General features: G+C 34.7%; 1 protein-coding gene across 1 annotated transcript; it reads left to right on the forward strand.

Annotated features, from left to right (window-relative positions):
- The first annotated feature begins 5,703 nt into the window (after positions 1-5,703).
- Positions 5,704-8,702, forward strand: LOC110620488 (laccase-4). Its single transcript, XM_021764248.2, has 6 exons — positions 5,704-5,861; positions 6,404-6,555; positions 6,664-6,908; positions 7,008-7,136; positions 7,216-8,142; positions 8,279-8,702. The coding sequence occupies exons 1-6, from the start codon at positions 5,772-5,774 to the stop codon at positions 8,407-8,409; spliced, it is 1,674 nt and encodes a 557-aa protein (XP_021619940.1). The 5' UTR covers positions 5,704-5,771; the 3' UTR covers positions 8,410-8,702.
- The last annotated feature ends 7,366 nt before the right edge of the window (positions 8,703-16,068 follow it).

Genomic DNA, 16,068 nt, shown 5'->3' on the forward strand with positions numbered 1-16,068 from the left:
TATTCAATAACAAGGAATGGTGAGTTGCCTTCTCCAAAAGTTAAAGGTCGTTGATCAATGTGTTTTTGTAAAAAAGCCACAAGGCAGGCATCCATCAGGCTCAGGATTGGGTGTCAGTCCCAATTAGTAAAATTATCTAAGGCATTTTATGTTAAAACCACAAGGCATATATCTGTCAGGTCATGACTGAGTGTTAGTCCCATTAACCAAGGCATTTTATGCCTAAGCCACAAGGCGGGTATCCGCTAGACTCACAACTAGGTGCCAATCCCAATTAATAAAAATTTCTAAGGCATTTTATGCCTAGGCCATAAGGTGGGTATCTACCAGGCTCACAACTAGACACCGGTCTCAATTAATAAAAATGTCTAAGGCATTTTATGCCTAAACCCCAAAGTGGGTATCCGCCAGACTCATGATCGGGTGTCGATCCCAGTTAATACACTTTTTAAATCATTGGCATGACTGGGTGTCCATATCAATTGATTGTTTTTTCAAGTTATTTATTTCATAGCCACGAAGCGGGCGTCTAGGTGTTAAGTTCCATTAACGAGTCAATTTAAGTTATTTCATGGCAAAAGGCAGAGGCTACCAAGTATTTAATTGGGCGTTAACCCTACTTGGAAATTTTTAAAAATTGTTCAAAGTCTTGTTTGGAAATAGTTGGACGAGAGTTATGGTCGAGCACCAATCATACAAACACTTAGTAAAAATAAATGAAAAAATGTAAAGGAAAATTTTTTCATTCATTAAAAAAGAGTATTACAGGATAGAAGGGACATCATCAGTCGCCTTGTCTAGAGCTTCTATTATAAGTTGATCTATTGTTATTACAGTAGAAGCCGGGTCAAAAGGATTGTCTTTGATTGTCCTCTCGTCGTCCTGCCTATCCTCATCCTCATCCTCATCCTCCTCAACTAGAAAAATGTCGTCAATCTAGAAAAAGTCATCTGTAGGAAAACGCGTGGCGAGTTCTTTCTTGATATATTCTTACCCTTGTACGAATATCTTTCCGCCCCAAGCTACCATTTCCTCAAGCCTAGCTTCTAATTCAGCCACCCTAGATGTGGCAGCCTAGGCCACCTTAGCCTGAAACTATAGCTCCTAGACTTGGTGCTGAAGCATGACCACTTGATCCTCAGCCGTTTTTTCCTGATTCTCAAGAGCAGACTTTGAACTGTTAGTCTCGTCCAGGTTTGATTGGAGCTTATCCACAGACACTAGTGTTTCTTTCATTGTGCCCTCCACTTCATTAACTCGAGCCTTCAGCCTCGAGCACGCCTCTTACAGGAGATTTTTTTCCATCTCCTGTGCCCCAAACTCTAGCCTCAGAGCCTTGTTATGCTCCTTGGCTATGTATGCATGGAGGACACTCTTCATGGCAGCGTGCATTACGTTGTCGTAGAGGTCATCCATCTTGACTTCGTTTAAACGATGACAGTCCCTATATCTTAAGGCGTTCTTGGCTATGAGCACTGACAGGTGAGGTTCCTCAAGAAGAGGTGTCATTCGAGTCAGCGCCAATGCCAAGTGTTGGATACTTTGGGGCCATAGGGATTCAATCTTAGCATGTTCAGGTGTTAGCTCGACAAGGACAAGGACTATTGTAGAAGTACCCCTTATAGAAGACTCGGGTTTAGAGGTGGGTGCTCCCTCAATCGTAGGGGGAGGAGGGGGAGGAAGGATTACGATAGCCTCCTCCTATGTGGAACTTTTTTAAAAGGACCGGACATTCCAGCCAGGCCTTTACCTTTGTGGGTAGCATGCGCCACCTCGACAAACCTGTTTTTCTTTCCAGCCATATCTGCACAAAATAAAAGGTGAGTAAGTAAGGCAGTTTTAAAAGAAAAAAGAATTAGAAAGAAAAATATCATGCTCGCTAGCAATGGGGTGTGCTTTCCCGAAGATTTGGAAGGCTAGGTGGGTGAAGAGCCTGAGCCTGGTTCGCTTAGATATGGCTCTCTCAAGATAAAATGGCATTCCTCACCGCCACGGTAACATCTATCTTCTGGGATGTGGCCATTGTCTAGAAGAAGTCTAAAGCCTTTTCCTCATTCCTCTGTGGTTTGACCCCAACTTTTCTTAGCTCCACATATACGTTTCAGCTTGTACAAAGAGGACCAAAACCCCCGGACATCCAGTGGCAGAAAATGAAAAACTTGTTCTTCCAGCGGTTTAAGGATGAAGGTATCTGGTCGAATAATGTTTGGCATTTCCTCTCACTAAAGATCCAAAACTCTTCATTTTTTTCACGTACCTAGCTGGTACAGTTGAGAGAAGAATGCTACACTCGACTCAATATTATTGTTAAAGCAAACAAATCGGAATACCACCAAAATCCTCCAGCTATTGGGGTGCAGTTGGGCGACTAACAGCTTATGGAATTGAAGGACTTCAGTAAAAAATGGATCCATAGAAAACCAAAGACCCGCCTTCAGTTGTTCTTCATAGACCATGATAATATCCTCTACTGCGATCTGGACATCCACACGAACGCTCAGAGATGAAGCATAAACACAGAAGATTTCTCGAGAGATTTGATAATGATCATGAAGACAGTCTACATCCTTCTCGATAAAAAAGGAAGGGATGTCGTTTACCAAGATGCTTCACTATCACGAATTGCCCTCAACGCAATGGGGCAGGAGCGCGAATAGGGCCACCGAAAGAGGAGCTTGAGGTGGGACTTCCACCAGAAGAAAAAGAAGAAGAGGAAGAGTTCCCATTCATTTTTTGTAAAAGAAAGCACAAATAAGGAATTACCTTAGGAGAACGTGGGAATATGAGGCTGAGTGATTGAGTCTTTCTAAATCTACAGAGCTCAATTGAAGGCAAAAATGGTATTTGTAGGAGAAGAATGATTTTTATATGACGGTTTGGACGGCAGATTTTGAATGCTGCTCGAAAGACAAGGCAATCATTATTTATGACCAAGAGCAGGCGAAGCGACGCAAGCATAGAAAGCCAATCCAGAAATGTCGCGTGCCCAATATCATGGAGATAATTGTAACTTTCAGATTTGAAGAATCGAAAACCAGCAGGGATACCTCTGATGTAACATAACAATCGCCCAAAGTAAGTTATGAGCTGTCACCATAAGACAGGACCATGTGGTAAGAGTCTGATAAACTGATACGCGGTCCCACATGTAAAAAGGAAGATCCGAATATCGTAGCACCTGATTTTTCATCAAGACTCGCCCTCTCTTGAATGGATCGAGTCTTTACATAAAGTTATCGTTAACTGATATAATATAGCAGATTTCTATTATACCTGTAATCATGAGTTTCTCTATCTACTTGTCGGTACTAATTAGATTTTTAGAAAATGCGCTAACTAAATCTATCTTCTTATAGTATAAAAATTAATAATGGTAGAGATTAAAGTATGCATTCTTACACACCGATTCTAAGCTCTTAAGCAATTCATTATATTTGCCTATTTTCTCAACTTGAGTATCGAAATAGTTGTACATAGGCGCCAATTATCTCATAAATTTTTTTTTGCAGACTGATCAATCGCAACTCAACTCTATTTAAGTCATATTAATTAAGAATAATAGGATAAAAATAAATTATTACACAATATATTTATTATATATATATATATATATATGCACGTCAAAATTGGAATACTTTAGAGTTACACTAAAATGGACAATATGATGCCTGAATTTGACCTTCTTGCGAAGCCAACTAAAGAAGTAAAAATGAGAAATATTAATAATAAAAGAAATTGACATTTTAATAGTGATTACTTACCAATTAATACCTTTAAAGCAATACATGCATTTCAAAAAGAAACAATCTTAGCAATAAATAAATAAATAAATGCAAAGTAGAATAGGACCATTCACACCATTTCTTCGAAGGAAATATATTAGAGAAGTTACTATTTAGTCCTCAAAACTCACTATACATTAAAACTTTAAAAAATTTATTAATTAATTTTTTATTAATTTTATCATTAAATATTTTATTATTTAATATCTATAATTTTAAAAAATTTATTAATTAATTTTTTAAATTTTTAAAAAATTTATTAATTTATTTTTTATATTAAAAATATTTTAAATTTTTTATAATAATTATAATTAAAATTAACGAAAACTAATTAATAAAATTTTTAAAATATTAAAAAATTATTAATATATTTTCTAAAATCAAAAAATCAATTAATAAACTGCCTCCTACCATGAAAACTAAATAATAATTTTTTCATCCCTACATTAATAGCATGTTAGCGTTTCACACTCCATACCAACCCCTCCTAACAATCCACAACATTTAACAACTTTAGCATACAGAATTTATTTTCAACTTCGACTAAATTAATTTTATTCTAATCTTTTTTATTTAAAATTAAGTTATATTAATATTAAAACTCATTTAATTTTATATATTTTATATTTAATTATATATATATATATATATATATATATTAATAGATTTAAATAATGGATATTTAAAACATAAAATTGTAATAATTATAATTTGACATATTGCTTGATATTATTTTATAACTTAAACATGTCTTGATTAAGTCAATAATATACCACCTAAATTTATTTTAATAGAATTCAACATAGTCAAAAATATTCGATAAGTTGGAATTCTATTTTTAAAATTCTCCTCTATTTAATTGATTTTTCACCTAAACTATTCTGTATTCAAATCTCACTGTCCTGACTATTAATTCATATTTACATTAAGCATACTCATTAAAAAAATTAAAAATTTCTTTCTAAAATTTTAAAAATGTTCTATGTTTGAAATTTAAATTCAAAACTACTTATTAAAATAGAAGAAAATATGCCAATACATGTTAATTAGGGTGAGCAGTATTCGGTTCAAACTAAAAAAATAGATCGAACCGAATTAATTTAAAAATTCAGTTTGATTTTTTATTCATTTTAATTCGGTTTGATTCAATTTTTAATTTTAAAAATTTTAGTTATTTTGATTCAGTTCGGTTTTAATCAGAAAAAATCGAAAAAATCGAATCTAACCAATAGTGATAATAGATATTATTTTCAATAATATTGAGAGATTAAATTATATTAAAAGTTAAATTTTAAAATACTAAAAGAAAAGAGTAAAAAATAAAAAATTTATTAAAAATTCAAATCGAATTAAATTAAACTGAATCAGACCGATTTGGTTCGATTTAATTTTTAATCAAAATCAATTTAGTTCGATTTTTATAAATATTAAAATTTTAATTTCTCGATTTATTCAATTCGGTTCGATTTTATATTCAAATAACCGAACACTCACCCCTAATCTTAACCTTCTTTAGCTCTTGAGGTTGTTTTATAAATGTGCAGCAAAAAAATAGGAGAAATTGATGTTTCCAAAATTAATACCAACAAAGTGGGTACCAAATTTAAGCTTTCCACTCCACTACAAAACTCCAACCAACCAAAACCCTAATTAAGGTTGTAATTAATTGCAAATGGAAACAGAGTTTTTTTTTTTTTTGAAAGCAAATGGAAATAGAGTTGGATTAGTTTTACTTCTAAATCTCCATAAGGAATATAAGAGTACTTTATGTAACATGTAAGAAATCCACTGAGATTAGGCCTTTAAAATCTTGTTTTTAAAGAATCCACTCACCCACCTAACGTACTAAAACGACATGGTAGCAATTCCCCCACTGGCATATCACCCCCATTTCCCCCTTTATAAACTTGAGGTAGCTAGTCGTTGATGAATGCAACAAGCCTCAAAGAACTAAGCCGATCACAAATTAAGGAAAATTAGCAAAGCCAAATGGACTCTCAGTTTCGTTTTCTGCTTCTTCTTCTGTGCCTTCTTCTCCCGGCTTTGGTCGACTGCAGGGTTCGTCGCTACAAATTTGATGTAAGTATATAAAATATTATTTTAATGCTATTAACATCCATTTGTTTCACATAAAATAACTTTAAAAAATTACTTTTAAAAAAATAACTTAATTTTTATTTTCTGATTGCAACAAAGGGTATTAACAAAGTTTAAATATAAAAAATTTAGTGGTGGTAATTCTCTAGCTAATTTTTAACTTTGATAAATATATATATATATATATATTTTTTTTTTTTCACTAACCAAATTTCTTAATTATTTCAAATATTAAAAAATGCGTATATATTATACATGCAGAGTACTTGCTTCGTACTAACTAATAAATCCATATTATTCATGCAACTAAACTCGTAGAAATCATTTCGATAAAGAAAGTAAAAAATCTTGCCAACTTACGATTGAAAAAGCTACACCAACAATAAAAGAAAAGGAAAGGAAAAAGTTTAAAAGGACATAAAGAGTACAATCCAAAAAAACGGTGACGTATTGGTTAAATAGTAATTAAAATCGGAAGCTTAATTATGTTTTATTATGTAGCTAAACATATGGGTAACGTACAGGTGGTGATGAAAAATACCACCAGACTCTGTTCAACCAAGCCGATTGTTACAGTGAACGGAAGGTTCCCAGGGCCTACTCTCTATGCTAGGGAAGGTGATACAGTTCTTGTAAGAGTGGTGAACAAGGTCAAATATAATGTTTCCATCCACTGGTAAGATATATTCATACATGGAAAACATAGTCAGTTCCAAAGCAGACATCGAGGTTGATGTTGTATTATGTTTATGTTTTGTTCTAATTTTTTTGTTGTAATTGGCAGGCATGGTATCAGGCAACTGCGAACTGGGTGGGCTGATGGGCCAGCATATATTACTCAGTGCCCCATTCAGCCAGGGCAGAACTACGTCTACAATTTCACTATCACGGGTCAAAGAGGCACACTTCTATGGCATGCACATATTCTCTGGCTCAGATCTACTGTTCATGGTGCCATTGTTATCTTGCCGAAACATGGCGTTCCTTACCCATTCCCTACTCCCGACAAGGAAGTGGTGGTTGTGTTAGGTGAGCTCAAAACTAAAAATTAAAAACCTTACTCTTGATTTTCTTTTCACCAGAAAATTAATTTAGTAGTAATACAACTTGCGTGTGTTTGAATTTCAGCTGAATGGTGGAAATCAGATACTGAAGCAGTGATCAATGAAGCTCTAAAATCTGGATTAGCACCAAATGTCTCTGATGCTCACACTATCAATGGACATCCTGGGGTTGTCTCAAATTGTCCTTCACAAGGTACTTAGTTGTAGAATTGTCGCTAATAGCCATCAAGGTAGAGTAAAATTTTGTCTAATGTACGTGCAAATTCTTGCAGGCGGCTTCACATTGCCAGTGGAAAGTGGCAAGACCTACATGCTGCGCTTGATCAATGCTGCACTCAATGAAGAGCTCTTTTTCAAGATTGCAGGGCACCAACTTACGGTTGTGGAAGTAGATGCTCTCTATGTAAAACCATTCAAGACCGACACAGTCTTAATTGCCCCAGGACAGACAACTAATATCCTTGTCACCGCCGATAAAAGCACCGGCAAGTACTTAGTTGCAGCCTCTCCTTTCATGGACGCCCCAATTGCAGTTGACAACAGGACAGCAACCGCCACTCTTCATTACTCAGGCACGCTTGGTAGCTCTCCCACAACCCTCACCAACCCACCTCCCAAAAACGCCACTGCAGTCGCCAACAAATTTATCAACTCTCTACGCAGCTTGAATTCTGAAAAATACCCTGCCAACGTCCCATTAACGATTGATCACAATCTTTTCTTCACCGTTGGGCTTGGCGTCAACCCGTGTCCTGCTTGCAAGGCAGGCAATGGCAGTAGAGTGGTTGCTAGTATCAACAACGTCACGTTCGTTATGCCAACTACGGCTCTGCTTCAAGCTCATTTCTTCAACATTAGTGGCGTTTTTACCAGCGATTTCCCTGCTAATCCGCAGCATTCTTTCAACTTCACTGGAAGCGGACCAGCAAATTTGCAGACCAGCAATGGAACTAAGGTTTACAGGTTGAAGTACAACTCCACAGTTCAACTCGTTATGCAAGACACTGGAATCGTAGCACCTGAGAACCACCCAGTTCACTTGCATGGATTCAATTTCTTCGTAGTTGGCAGAGGAATAGGCAATTATAATCCAAACACAGATCCTCAGAATTTCAATCTTGTTGATCCTCCTGAAAGAAACACAGTCGGAGTACCAACTGGTGGATGGACTGCCATCAGATTCCGCGCTGATAATCCAGGTAAATTCCTTGCCATATATAACTCTGAAAAACTCGCGGTGGACCGGATTTAGCTAAGAATTGCTTGGTCTCCAAAATTAAAATCTAAATAGTTAGAAAATCAACTCTAATCTATACCCATTTGGTTTTGTTTTAGGAGTGTGGTTCATGCATTGCCATCTGGAAGTGCACACAACATGGGGACTGAAGATGGCGTTCTTGGTGGACAACGGGAAAGGCCCTAACGAGTCACTGCTGCCACCACCGAACGATCTTCCAAAATGTTAAAAATGATCAAATGTTTTTATAACGAAGAGTCATTCTGTGCGGAAGAAAGTAAAAGATAAAACAAAGAAATAACAGAGAGAGAGAGAGAAAAATCATCCTATTTGTTTCTTGAGTAAATAGAAAATTTTTGCTCAAGCATATATGAATAAAATCGGGAAAGCATTTATTTCTTATTTAAATACGTGTAATTTTTTTTCTTTTTCATTTTCCCTTGAATTTTGTACATTGAAATGTTAAATTTGTCTCATTGAAATTAACAAATAACAAGATTTGCTCTAATCTTTTTTTCTCAAGATTTTTCTCATTCGTATTCGAGCCACTGTTAATTTAAAACATAAATATATAAAATTTGCCTATAAAATAAATAAAATCTTCCTCAGAAAGCTTAATGGCCCAAAGAGGGAAGAATACGACGTTCAATGTGGCAATCTTAGGCCCATAGTAATTAGGCTATGTGGACCGACATGGGTTTTTTTTTATTCCAAAAATTCTTAAATGGATAATTATAATAAAATAATTATTTTAAAATTATTTTTTTAATATTTGCGGACTATATTAATACAGAATTCTGAAGTTTTACTTACCCTACAAATAAGCGCGAGCAGTAATCGATTTAAATTAAAAAATTAATTAAATTAAATTAATTTAAAATGTTAATTTTAATTTTTATTTATTTTGATTCAGTTTAATTTTTAATTTTAAAAATTTTGATTATTTCAGTTTATTTTAATTTTAATAAAAAAATAAAAAAATTGAATCGAACCGATTAGTGATAATAATATATTATTTTTAATAATATAGAGATTAAATCATATTAAAATTAAATATTTTAATTAAATTTTAAAATAATAAAAATAAAGTATAAAAAATATTTTAATTAAATTTTAAAATATTTATAAAAAAATAAAATAATTTATTAAAAACTTAAATCGATCAAACTGAACCCAATCAAATTGAATTAGATCGATTCGATTTGATTTAATTTTTAATCAAAATCAATTTGATTTAATTTTTATAAATATTAAAATTTTTATTTTTATTTTATTCTGTTAGATTCGATTTTAAAACGAACGTATAGAAGGCTCACCCTACATACAAGAGGTTTAAAATTTAAGATTTAAAGTTTAAGGTTTAAATGCAAATCCTGAAAATTATAAAATGCTCATGCTACGAAAATAATAAGGATAATTATTATTAAATTGCTGAAATTTTAAGAAATTTGTCAATTTATTTTTATTTTAAAATTATTTAATTAAAATATTTATATATTTTATAAAATTAAACTGTTTAATCTTTTTATTAAAATACATGTTAGTCTATTTATTTTAGTTTTATAAAAAAATATTAAATAATATATATATTTAATATTGTGATTTTATTTAGATGGTTTATCTTATCATGATATTAAAAATATTTTGAATCAATTTTTTAAACTATTAATTTAGATTGCTTACATGCCATTATTTTAATATTAAAAAAACAATTTTAAAAACTTTCTTTTTATTAATTTAATTGAAGTCAAAATGCAAATATAAAACCAATTCAAATGAGTCGATTTTGGATAAAATCATATTAATAATAAAATAAATTTTTTTATTTGTCATTTAGTTATAAATTATTTTAAAATTGAAGATGACGAAGTAAGAAATTATGAAGAAGTGAATAATACAATATTAAATGTAGTTTCAATAATCCAATGAGCTATAATACACTGCTTTAAATAAAATAATAATAATAACTGCTGTAGCAACTAAATAGGAGAAAGCGGAGAAAGCGGAGAAAATGACTGAGCTATTTCAGGTAATCAAACCTATTACCCGTGAGATCCTAACCACTAAGACTTATTCAAACTAAACATATTTACAATAATACACCTTATCTCTCCACAGCTCTAGCACATGGCATCCAACCTTATAACTCCATAGGGATATTTGCATCCTTATAACCCCTTAAATCATTATCCCCCTCAAACTTTGTCGGGGCTGCAGACAAAGTTTGTGACGAAATTGAGCCAGGCGAGCCTTTGTCATGGGGCTTTGTAAAAATGTCAGCCAGTTGTAATGACGACGGAATATGTTTAGTAGTTAAAACCCCTTGAGCAACGCGTTCTCTTACATAATGATAGTCCAGAGCAATGTGTTTGCTACGAGCATGTAGTACAGGATTAACAGTAAGATACAAGGCACTTAAGTTGTCACCATGAAGAACCGGAGGATGATGGATGGGAACTCGTAAATCAGCCAATAAATAGCCCAACCATGTGAGCTCAACGGCAGCATGAGCCATAGCGCGATACTCCGCCTCGGTGCTGGAACGAGCCACTGTATTCTGTTTCTTGGCACACCACGAAAGTATATTTGAACCTAGAAAAGTACAGTAGCCGATGGTGGATCTCCGAGTAGTTGGACAACCAGCCCAATCTGCATCAGAAAAAGCACTAAGAACAAGTGAAGTGTTAGCGGTTAGAGATAGGCCATAGTGAATAGTGCCTTTTAAATAACGTAAAATCCGCCGAACAAATTTTAAATGGGAGACGTCAGGTGTGTGCATAAACTGAGAAACGTAATTCACACTAAAACACACTAAAAGAAAGATCAGGCTGGGTCAGTGTAAGATACTGCAAAGAACCAACAAGGCCCCGGAAATAGCGAGGATCAACAGTTGTGTCATCTGGAGTGGAAACTGTGTTTTGTACCGAAGGCGTAGGCATAGGACGACAATCTAACATTTGAGCACGCTTCAGAATAGAATGTGCATAATGAGTCTGTGATAAATGGAGCCCAGTGGGTGTAGTGTGAATCTGAATGCCCAAGAAATGATGTAACGGACCGAGGTCCTTCATAGAAAATTCAGAATTTAAGACTTGCAAGAATGATTGAACTAGACGAGGGGAAGAGCCTGTGAGGAGCATATCATCAACATAAATTAATAAGACCAAAATTCTTGTCGATGAGTGAAAAATGAAAAGAGAAGGATCGGCAAGACTGCAATAGAAACCATATTTAATTAAAAAAATACTTAATCGATCAAACCAGGCACGCGGTGCCTGTTTTAATCCATACAATGCACGCTGAAGCTTACAAACATAAGAGGGATGCGCATAATCAATCATTCCAGGAGGTTGTTCCATATAAATATTCTCAGAAATGAAACCATGCAGAAAAGCATTTTTAACGTCAAGTTGAGGAATAGGCCAACCCCGAACTAAAGCAACAGTTAAAACTAAACGAATGGTACCAGGTTTTATAACGGGTGAAAAAATTTCAGTGTAATCGATACCGTCAAGTTGATGGAAACCCTTAGCAACTAAACGAGCTTTCAACCGTTCTAACGTGCCATCGGGTTTTAACTTAGCTTCATAGACCCACTTACACCCTATAACATTTAAATCAGCAGTGCGAGGAACTAATGTCCAAGTCTCATTCTTAATTAAGGCATTAAACTCATCAAGCATAGCATTTTTCCACCCACTATGAGCAAGGGCATGTTTGACACTCTTAGGTTCAGGAGGAATAGACGAAGACATGGTAACATTCAAAGCATATTTGGGGTTAGGTTTAACAATTCCTGACTTCGACCGAGTAATCATAGTATGTGAAGAAGGTAAATTCAAAGCATGTTCATCAAACATAGTATCATCAAGAGAAGCAAAATTACCTGGTGCAGTTAATGATAATTTTTCAAATTGAGAAACGAGAGACTCACTTACTGAACAGTCCAATGAATGTGTCTCTGTGGGCTGCTCTGGAAGGTCATTCGAGACAAACAATTGCTGGTCTGGTATTGTTGAACATTGTTGCACCTGGTCTGCAATCCGAAGCTCCTCTGGACCTTGATAGGAACTTTGTGCAGGAGCAGACGAATCTGCCACCACCACCACTTGGTTTAAAACTGACGAACTAGTCTCTGGAACATCCGTTGGCACTGGAACAGTAACATGTGACAGAACTGGGGACTGAACAGCAGTGAAATCAGCTGCTGTTTGCTGCAGAACTGAGGATGTAGATGAGGGCTGCAACACCACCGCAGAAGGCACAACTGCGGCAGGCTATTGGACCTGTGTGGCTTCACCTTCAGACGACAGAATACTTGTGTTATGAGCATGAGAAGAGTCTGGCGAGGTAGCAATCTCAGAAGGCACACTCCTCTGTAAAGAAGGAAAAACAGTCTCATTTTGATTACTTTCATCAGAGTCGGTGCATAAACTAGAAGAAGCAGGCAACTACAAATTCATAACTTGAAGAGCAAAAGATGGATCAGCAGAAGTAGATTTGAAAGGAAAAACAGCCTCATCAAAAGACACATGACGACTTATAATAAATTTCTTAGTTCTAGGATTAAAACATTTATACCCTTTGTGTTTCTCACTATAACCAACAAAAACACATAAGCAAGACTTTGGATCAAACTTATGTGCCTTAGAGTCCCAAATGTACAGAAAACATTTGGAACCAAAGACACGCAACGAACTGTAATCAAAATGAAAACCATGAAGCATATAAAAAGGAGTCTCATTTCCTAAAACAGTAGTAGGTAATCTATTTAAAAGAAAGACAGCTGTTTGAAATGCTTCAACCCACATATATAAAGGTACATGACTATGGTACATCATAGTTAATCCTAATTCACGAATTACTCTATGTCGCCGTTCAACGGCACCTGTTTGCTCAGGAGTATATGGACAAGAAATGTGATGCTTAATACCATGTGTGAGAAAATGAGAAGACAAAGCATTATTAACGAACTCACCTCCTCCATCTGAATGAAAAACTTTAATTTGCTTTCCGTATTGACGCAATATAAATTGTTCAAATGCCAAGTAAGTAGCAAAGAAATCAGATTTCCGTTTTAGAGGAATAATCCAGGTATATTTTGAGAAATCATCAACAAAACAAGCATAGAACTTAAACTTAGCAAAAGAAATAACAGGCGCTGGTCCCCACAAATCGCAATGAATTTTATCAAAAACAGAAGAACTAGTATGTTCAGAAGCACTAAAAGGCATTTTACTTAATTTGCCTAACTGACAGCTATCACACAAAAACTTAGAACGCAAAGAACCTGTTACATTAACTAGATTTTTATTGAATAAAACAGAAACAGCCGAAGCTTGTGGGTGTCCTAATCTCTGATGCCAAAGCTCAGCAGTATCAGCCTTAAACCGATTCGAGAAGTAGGCCTCAGGAATTCTAGATAATGTATACAGATTACGCCTCCTTAGCCCTTTCAGAAGTACCTGCCCTGTTTCCCGATCCTTAACACAAACAGAAATATTAGAGAACTCACAGTTTACTAGATATTCATCAGTTAGTTGACTAATTGACAACAGGTTTTGTTTTAAATCAGGTACAGACAACACATTAGAAAGAGGCAGATTATACTTTTGTTTCAAAAAAGATGTACCAATACCATCAATTGGCAAGAACGCACCATTTTCGATTGTGATAGAATCAGACCCAAGATAACTACTAATATTTTTTAACAAATGTTTGTTACCTGTCATGTGATTGGACGCACCTGAATCAGCTACCCAGTCGGCATTGTGAACTCCATTGTCGAGTGTGAGAGCTGCAAGAGCTTGTGGAGAGCTTTCACATTGTCCTTTAGAAACCCACCAGCAAATTTTAGCAATATGTCCTTCTCTGCCACAGTATTGACAAATTTCATCCCTATAAAGTTCCCGTTCAGCCGGTGTCATTCGCCTCTGGCCTGGTGGTGGTGGACGGCATTGGGCAGAATACCCCCCTTTGTTTTGATTCTGACCTCGGGTCTGTTGGGCTTGAAATCCTCGTCCTCGCAAATCGAAACTGGAGCGTCGATCTGAGCTGGAATTTGTGTATTTCTGTTGATTCCCATAGAAAGCTACATGTGACGCGATCTGTTCCAGCGAAGTATTGGTCTGACTTAAGAACCAATTCCTCCGTTGATCATGATTTTTCAATTGTGACACTAACTCATTGTAGTTAGGTCGTGGTGGCTTGAGCATAGTAGTGGTGAAGGTCTCATATTGTGGACCTAAGCTAGTGAGAAGACAGAAGACTTTCTCACCATCGGGCACTTTTTTACCAATTGCAGTCAAATTGTCGCAAATCTCTTTAAACAAGCGTAAGTGCTCTGTTATAGAGTTGTTGTCGTCTTTTCGAAAATATGTTAACTGTTGTCGAAGGGTAAACTCTCTCTCTTGTGAGTCTTGAGCATAGGCTTCTTTCAAAGCGCTCCACACATCTCTCACAGTTTCTAATCCGATGACAAGTCCTAGAGATTCTTCACTGAGAGTCCCGTAGATCCACCCTTGAAGCAATTGATCGGACTTTTGCCAAGTTTTAAAAGCATCTGACTGTTGTGGTTGATAATTTTCTGGAACTGGATTTGGAGAAGGGTCGAACTTCTGATCTTCTGGAAAATCCCTCACAAGGTGATCGGATAATTCCTGACTCTCAGCTAAATTCAGGACCTGTTCTCTCCAAAGTGGGTAATTTGCCTGTTTAAGTTTTAGAGTTACGAAATTAGCTACATTCAAAGTAGGAGAAGCCATGGGAGCGGACAGAACCTGCTCTGATACCAAGCAAGAAATTATGAGGAAGTGAATAATATAATATTGAATGTAGCTCCACTAATCCAATGAGCTATAATACACTGCTTTAAATAAAAAAATAATAACAACTGCTGTAGCAACTAAATAGGAGAAAGCAGAGAAAGTGAAGAAAATGACTGAGTTATTTCAGGTAATCAAACCCATTACCCGTGGGATCCTAACCACTAAAACTTATTCAAACTAAATATATTTACAATAATACACCTTATCTCTCCACAGCTCTAGCACATGGCATCTAGCCTTATAACTCCAGAGGGATATTTGCATCCTTATAACCCCTTAAGTCATTAGACGAAACCAAAGCATATCAACTCTAGAACTGGGACAAATGAAATATGCATAATTGCAAATATCAAATTTGAGTATGATTGAACAAATTCTTAAATGTATAAATAGACAATTCTCGTATAAACCTCTTTTACAGTGGATTTAAAATTTAAATCGGTGAATTTTATTTAATTTTTATGTGGATCTGATCATTTATTTGTATTTTAAATATTTCATTAATCAAATTTAGATAAATAATCTAAAATTTTTTTTATACAAATATTATGAAGAAATCAGATAATTAGAGTTTTACTCTTTTTTAAAAAAAATTTATTCCCAAGACTTTCTTTTCTTCCTAATTTTTTATGAAAATAATAAATACAACAAATAGGAATGCATACGTTGAATCCATATAAATTGTGAAAAGAGATAATGTGTCCCTTAGTTATAAGCACTCCTCCCGCTTAAATTAGTTTTTGGGTGAGTTGAGTGTGATAAAATTCTTGGTGGAAGAGGTGTGTTAAATTTTACATCCTTTGTGGAAAGAGGTAATGCGTCACAGATGAGAGTTCAGTTTAAATTGAAAATTCGATTGAGTAAAATTAATTCAAAATTATGGTTTAACTTTTTATTTTTTTTCGTTCGAATTTTATTTTAAAAAATTTTAATTATTTCAGTTCAATTTAATTTTGATAAGAAAAAATTAATATAACTAAATCGATTAGTGATAATAATATATTATTTTTTATAATATAAAAATATTATATTATAATTAAAATTAAAATATTTTAATTAAA

Source organism: Manihot esculenta, chromosome 8 (assembly GCF_001659605.2).
Source record: "Manihot esculenta cultivar AM560-2 chromosome 8, M.esculenta_v8, whole genome shotgun sequence".
Taxonomy (NCBI): domain Eukaryota; kingdom Viridiplantae; phylum Streptophyta; class Magnoliopsida; order Malpighiales; family Euphorbiaceae; genus Manihot; species Manihot esculenta.

Excerpts from the sequence above, each read along its gene's own strand:
- LOC110620488 (XM_021764248.2), top strand. The coding sequence starts at position 5,772 with ATGGACTCTCAGTTTCGTTTTCTGCTTCTTCTTCTGTGCCTTCTTCTC. Across the intron at positions 6,909-7,007 it reads GGAAGTGGTGGTTGTGTTAG|CTGAATGGTGGAAATCAGAT; the intron begins GTGAGCTCAAAA and ends TTTGAATTTCAG. Across the intron at positions 8,143-8,278 it reads ATTCCGCGCTGATAATCCAG|GAGTGTGGTTCATGCATTGC; the intron begins GTAAATTCCTTG and ends GTTTTGTTTTAG.